The sequence below is a fragment of the Terrapene carolina genome, unplaced genomic scaffold (genome assembly GCF_002925995.2).
Source record: "Terrapene carolina triunguis isolate 2854851 unplaced genomic scaffold, T_m_triunguis-2.0 Scaffold461, whole genome shotgun sequence".
Lineage (NCBI taxonomy): Eukaryota > Metazoa > Chordata > Testudines > Emydidae > Terrapene > Terrapene triunguis.
In genome coordinates, this window is record NW_020664812.1 from 831,665 (window position 1) to 838,949 (window position 7,285).

The following is a 7,285-nucleotide window of genomic DNA, read 5'->3' on the forward strand; positions in this document are numbered from 1 at the left end:
TCAGTTCCCTGCTTGGCCTCAAACTCCCTAGGTGAGCTACAGTAAGTCATCTAGTCTCTGCTCTGTTCTCCACCCATACAATGGGGATGACAGCACTGCCCTGCCTTACAGGGCTGTGTGAAGATAAATGTGTTAAAGGCTGTGAGTTACCCAGATACTAGGGTGATGGGGGCCAGATGAGCCCCTAAGATAGACAGAAACCCCAAAGCAGGAGAAACAATGGGGAGTCCTTGTGGCACCTTAGAGACTAACAAATTTATTTGGTCATAAGCTTTCGTGGGCTAGAACCCACTTCATCAGCTGCATGAAGTGAAAAATACAGGAGCAGGAATTAATACATGAAGGGATGGGGGTTGCTTTACCAAGTGTGAGGTCAGTCTAACAAGATAAATCAATTAACAGCAGGATACCAAGGGAGGAAAAATAACTTTTGAGTGGTAAGAGAGTGGCCCATTACAGACAGTTGACAAGAAGGTGTGAGTAACAGTGGGGAGAAATTAGTATTGGGGAAATTAAGTTTAGGTTTTGTAATGACCCAACCACTCCCAGTCTTTATTCAGGCCTAATCTGATGGTATCCAGTTTGCAAATTAATTCCAGTTCTGCAGCTTCACATTGGAGTCTGTTTTTGAAGTTTTTTTGCTGAAGAATTGCCACTTTTAGGTCTGTTATTGAGTGACCAGAGAGGTTGAAGTTTTCTACTGGTTTTTGAATGTTATGATTCCTGATGTCAAGTTTGTGTCCATATATTCTTTTGTGTAGAGACTGTGGGCCACTCTCTTACCACCTCAAAAGTTATTTTTCCTGCCTTGGCATCCTGCTGTTAATTGATTTATCTCGTTAGCCTGACCTCACACTTGGTAAAGCAACCCCCATCCTTTCATGTATTTATATCTGCTCCTGTAGTTTTCACTTCATGCATCTGATGAAGTGGGTTCTAGCCCACGAAAGCTTATGCCCAAATAAATTTGTTAGTCTCTAAGGTGCCACAAGGACTCCTCATTGTTTTTGCTGATACAGACTAACACGGCTACCACTCTCAAAGCAGGAGAGTTTATAATGGGATTCTTGGGGTTATGTTAACTAGAGCAGGAAAGAAGTACTGTTTTGTGAAGGGCTTTGTTCTGAATAGGAAAGAAATGTCCCCATTTTGAAATTCTTCAAGAAGGAAAATTTTGAAAAAAAAATTCATTTCAGGTCAATCAAAATGTTTCATTTGGACAAAACTGAAATGTTTGGATTCAATTTTGACTTTTAAAATGTTTTTGTTACATTGTTTTCTATTCTCATTCAGAATGTTAATACTTTCAAATAAAAGAGTCATTTCAAAATGAGAAGTTTAAACAGCACCTTTTGACATAATTGGAACATCTCCCCCCATTTTCTTCTGAAACAAATTTCTGATGAAATTGACCTAACTTGGCAAAGCATTTTGATTTCAGTGGATCTGTATATGTCGGCTGAATATGGTTTTGTCAAAGTTTCTCTGAACAGTTCTAATTTTATCCTTTATTATTCTAACTTCTCATTATCCATCTAAATGGTTGATCTTTATTTTGCATTCTGCTAAGCTTCGGCCCTCACTGTGCCAAGTGAGTTCCACATACTAATTCTTTTGCTCAGTTTTGAATTTGCTTCTTTTCTGTGTCATTGGAAGTCCCTTTGTTTTCGTGTTAAAAATCAGGGTGAATAAAATGGATCTTCTCTCTCCCATTCATTACACTCTATATATTTCTCATGGCCCCTCTTTTTTCCATGGCAGGCTTCTTTCACTCTTCCCATAGCCCTTCCAAAATCATTCAGTCCCAGGTTGGTACTTACCCAGTGCTAGCAGTCCTGGAAACAGCAGGTGACACTGTCTTGTCATTTCTGTCCCCTTGGCCACTTAAATCAGAAACTGTATTGAAAACCTAAGAGTTAATCATAAACATGTCTTGCATTTCCTAGTGCCTTGAATCCTGAAGGGTCGTACATTGCCTTACAGGCTGTATACACCAGGCTTGTTCCCCCCCTGCTGAAATGCAGCTGCCTCTGGGTGAGGAATAGCAGTTATTTAACAGCTACTCAGCAATGCTTCACATGGATCACTCACCTAGCGCGGCCAGCTCTGGGGTGGGGTGCAGCAGATGTCTCTGGGATGGGCATCTGGTTTAAAGGTTACACCTGAGGCTGGGAGTCAGGACTCCTGGTCCTATTCCTAGGTCTATGAGGGAGCATGATTTAGTAATTAGAGGGAGGATTGTGACTCCTGTATTGTAGGGTCTGCCATTGTACGTCACTTCCCCTTTCTGTGTCTCAGTTTCCCTATTGCTAAAATGAGGACGACCTCCCAGGGGTTCTAAGGTTGAATGAATTCACATTAAAGAAGGGCTCCGTGATCCTGGGATGAAAGGAACCGGAGTCAGTTCACCCACTTCTGGGTGGAGGAGCAACACAGTGGCTCACTCAGCACTGAAATGCAGCCACTTCTGGGGTAAGGTTGGGCAGCAATGCCACACGGAGGTCACTTGCCCAGCACTGAACTGCAGCCAGATTTGGGGTGGGCTGTGTCAGCTGTTTAACAGCCACACTGCAACTTAGATCACCTGGGGAGGGTCCAAGATGTGCTCCTTTCCTTTCCAATGGTTCCACAAATATTCTCCTCTTCAAGTAGCATGAGATCAGCTGGAACCGAGACACTGGAATAAAACTGCTGCCTCTTACCTGTGTTCCATCAGTGTGATCCCCCTAAATGCTTCTGGGTCCTGCGTGAGTAGCATGGTGTCTTTCTGCAGGGCAGGGGGTTTATACCTAACATCTCAGGGGCGTAACTTACCGGGAACAAATCCTGGGTGCATCATAATACTGAATAGATCCATTTTTCACCTCCAGCTCTGCCGGGACTCTTGGCAAGACCCGTTTCCCCCTCCAGCTCTCTGGGCACTAATATTAAATGGATTTATTGTGTTTCTTCTCCAAAGCCCTTGGCAAGAAGCAGGGGCAATAAGGGCCATGGTATTAATGAGCTGGAAAGAGGCAGGAGTGCTAATGTGGGGGGGTTAGCTGCCCCCATGGTGTCGCCACCGGACAGAGGGTGGGTTTGCCGGCGCCTTCTCCAGGGAATGCATGGACACCTCTCTCCATGCTGGGAGCCGAGGGGCAGGAGCAGAGAATGAAGCAGGTACAGATTACATGGCTAAGCCAGCTTGCTGTTGGCAGCGGGGAAAGATAATGAGTGGGGTCTAGTGGTCAGAGCAGTTAGGCTGGGGAGCAGGGCCCCTGCGTCTGGGAAGCGAGTGGAGTCTAATGGGTTAGAGCGGGTGGGTTGGGAAGCAGGTTCTATCCCTGGCTCTGGGAGGGGAGTGGGGTCTAGTGGTTAGAGCAGGTGAGCTGGGGATCAAGACTCTTGGATTCCCAGCTCTGGGAGAGGAGTGGAGTCTGGTGGGTTGGAGAAGAGGGGAGGCTGGAAGCCAGGACTCCTGGGTTCTGTCCCCAGCTCCAGGAGGGGATGGGGAGTAGTGGTTCCTAGTCAGGACTGGGAGTTAAGATGGGCGTGTGATTATGAATCATCCTATTGTCTTCACCAGGGCTGTCCAGGTGTCACCAAGAGCAGAATTTGGGTCATGGCTAAGTGTGAGCCAGAACAAACCCCAGTTCCCTGGGGCCAGGCTGCGCGGCTAACACTAGGGAGGGTCCTAGAAACAGCAACCCTGCCTCTGACACCCGCTGGGCGGGGAGGGGGATGGGATAGGCACCTTACAAAGCAGAGCCGTGCATGGAGTTTCTCAGTACGCCCATTGCTCCACCTCAGCGTGACAGGGGATCAGCTGGGAACCACGACCCTCCGCAAGGGAGGGGCCTGAGCTGAGGATGGGTGGGGAAGAAGGAACTCCTAGGAGGTGGACAGAGAGGCCTGACCCTCTCCTAGCTATGTGCTGGAATTCCCCTCCTCTGCACCCCCAGTCCTTCATGACGGCACTCCCATGCCCCTTCTCCCTGGGGCACATTGCAGTCTGGGCCCTCTCTCGCCCCACGAGTGGCCCCATGGCCCATTGCAATCCAGGGAGCAGCTCCCACTGATCCCTATGGGCCATGGGGCCAGCCTGGGTGTTTCTTAGCCTCAAGAGGGACATGTTCCCATAGTATCCAGGGCCACAAGACCCCCCCCCCCCCCCGACTGGGGAAGGCCTTTATGAGCCAGGTTCCCCAGTCAGACTACATCTCCCATGGTACATCATGGTGTCCCACCCTGGCCATCGCAGGGCCATGGTCATCATGCGAGCTGAAGCCCAGCTGGGGATCCCAGCATATAAGGGCAAAGGAAAGCACAGGGAGCCCAAACTACAGCTCCCATGAGGGACCACGGCAACGTTCTCACACCAAAATACTTGGGTTGTTGGGGAAAGACTGAAAATGTCTTGGAAATCAAACATTTCCACAGGGAGCTGACATATCACCACAAATCCTTTAGCAGGAAAACCTAGTGTTCCACCGGAAAAGAGACAGTCCATGCGGCGTGCCAAGGGTCTGGTTCAGGTCGGGGCAGTACCATGGGGTTTGTCCAGTTCAGGCTGGGTAGCATGCCAGGGGGACCAGTTCAGGCCGACGGAATCGTAGAATCATAGAATATCAGGGTTGGAAGGGACCTTTAGTCCAGCCCCCTGCTCAAAGCAGGACCAATCCCCAACTAAATCATCCCAGCCAGGGCTTCGTCAAGCCTGACCTTAAAAACCTCTAAGGAAGGAGATTCCACCACCTCCCTAGGGAACCCATTCCAGTGCTTCACCACCCTCCTAATGAAAAAGTTTTTCCTAATATCCAACCTAAACCTCCCGCACTGCAACTTGAGACCATTACTCCTTGTTCTGTCATCTGCTACCACTGAGAACAGTCTAGATCCATCCTCTTTGGAACCCCCTTTCAGGTACCTGAAAGCAGCTATCAAATCCCTCCTCATTCTTCAATTCTGCAGACTAAACAATTCCAGTTCCCTCAGCCTCTCCTCATAAGTCATATGCTCCAGCCCCCTAATCATTTTTGTTGCCCTCCGCTGGACTCTTTCCAATTTTACCACATCCTTCTTGTAGTGTAGGGCCCAAAACTGGACACAGTACTCCAGATGAGGCCTCACCAATGTCAAATAGAGGGGAATGATCACGTCCCTCGATCTGCTGGCAATGCCCCTACTTATACAGCCCAAAATGCCGTTAGCCTTCTTGGCAACAAGGGCACACTCTTGACTCATATCCAGCTTCTCGTCCACTGTAACCCCTAGGTCCTTTTCTGCAGAACTGCTGCCCAGCCATTCGGTCCCTAGTCTGTAGCAGTGCATGGGATTCTTCCATCCTCAGTGCAGGACTCTGCACTTGTCCTTGTTGAACCTCATCACAGGTTTCTTTTGGCCCAATCCTTTAATTTGTCTAGGTCCCTCTGTATCCTATCCCTACCCTCCAGCATATCTACCATTCCTCCCAGTTTAGTGTCATCTGCAAACTTGCTGAGGGTGCAATCCACGCCATCCTCCAGATCATTAATGAATATGCCATGAGGTCTGTTTCAGGCTGACTGCTGTGTCATGGGGTCCAGCGTAGGCCAGTCGGTGTGCCATGGGGTTTGTCCAGTCCAGGCTTGGTGTGTGGCTGGGGGTGGGGGATGTGCAGGGGGTCTGGCTCGGCCCAGTTGGCGTGCAATGGGGTCCAGTCCAAGCTGGCTGGCATGCCATGGGGCCTGGTTCAGGCTGAGGGACATGCCATGGGGGCCAGGCCAGGCCAGTTGGTGTACCATGATTCCAGTTCAGACCAGTTGGCATGCCGTGAGGCCAGGTTCAGTCCGGGGTTTGTGTCATGGGTCTGGTTCCTGGGTGAATCAGGCCAGTTGGTCCAGTCCAGCCCAGTGGCCAGATCCCATAACCGGGCACCGAGGGAACATACAGGCCCCAGCACTCATGGAATGGTGGCCCCAGCTCCGGAGCCCATAAACCCGGCTTCCCAGCACTGGCCAGTCCCGGATTCTCTGGGTTCATTGCTTGCTGATTTCCTGCTCTCACCCCCCAGGAGAGGCACAGCTCGCTCAGCCATTAACTGCCTGGGGAGCAGGCCATCCGTCTCCTTCAGCAATGTGCCACAGTGTGTAATTACAAACAGTGGGAGCTCTCACCCTCCATGGCCTGCCATTGTTCTCGCCCCCACACGCTGGCGCCCATTATCCACAGCATGATTAGTCATTAGGAGCTGGCTGGGGGGAGGGGGATAATGAGCCACCAGCCAAGCTGAATGAGGCCCAGCACAGTTAACTCCATAATATATGATATGGTGTGTGGGTGGATAGATGATGGAGTGTGGGGGAATGGTGAGATAGATGATACGGTTTGTGGGAGTGATGGTGGCGGGGATGGATCGATGATGGTGGGGGGATAGATAGATGGTTGGGAGGATGGATAGATGGTGGGAGGATGGGTCGATGGTGGTGGGGGGATGGGTTGATGATGGGGGGATGGATCGATGATGGTGGGGAGATATCGATGATGGTGGGGAGATGGATACATGGTGGGGGTTATGGATAGATGATGGGGGATGGGTCGATGATGGTGGGGGTATGGATCGATGATAGTGTGGGGATGGATAGATGATGGTGGGGGGATGGGTACATGATGATGAGGGAATGGGTCGATGATGGTGGGAAGATGGATACATGGTGGGGGTTATGGATAGATGATGGGGGGGGGATGGGTCGATGGGGGGGGGGGTGGGTGGGGGGGGGGGGATGGGTAGATGGAAGACGGATGGTACCTAGCAGTTGCTATGGGGAACTGACACCTTTCCCCAGCTGTGCCCCCAGCACTGCTCCTTTTGACACGACCTGACGGCATTGCTGGTCGCTCCCTGCTGGTGTGGGCGGCGAGGGTCTGTCGTGTCATCCCTTCTCTCCCTGGAGGCCTCCTCACCAGCAGCGGCTGAGCTGTCCGCTCGCAGCACTGCTCTCACCCTGCCCCGGAGAAGGCCCTGGCCAGCACCCAGGACCCTCAGCCAGGAGGCGGGATCATGGGGAGCAGCATGCCAGGGGCCTCTTCACCCTCACCTCCAGGTGACACAGTGGCACCTACCAGCCCACGGTCCACGTGTCCAGGGCTGGGGAAGCTGACAGCCCTGGGCACTATGGGAGTATGTCTCCATTGAGGCTGAGATGCCCCAGGCTGCCCCATGGTTCATGGGGATCTGAGGGAGCCACTCCCTGGGCTGTAGTGGGCAATGGAGCAGCCCCTGGGGAGTGAGGGGGCCCAGAATGCAGGGGCTAGTGGGAGGGGAACA

At 51.3% G+C, this 7,285-nt stretch overlaps 1 protein-coding gene across 1 annotated transcript in view; it reads right to left on the reverse strand.

Annotated features, from left to right (window-relative positions):
- LOC112118888 (alpha-tectorin-like) overlaps nt 1–2,758 on the reverse strand; it is a 15,450-nt gene extending 12,692 nt beyond the window's left edge. Inside the window, exons 1-2 of the mRNA XM_029913116.1 lie at nt 2,703–2,758; nt 2,092–2,144 (exon numbers count right to left, since the gene is read on the reverse strand). Coding sequence (XP_029768976.1) covers nt 2,092–2,144; nt 2,703–2,758 — 109 coding nt within the window. The remainder of the gene's footprint in view (nt 1–2,091; nt 2,145–2,702) is intronic.
- Nucleotides 2,759–7,285: the final 4,527 nt, after the last annotated feature.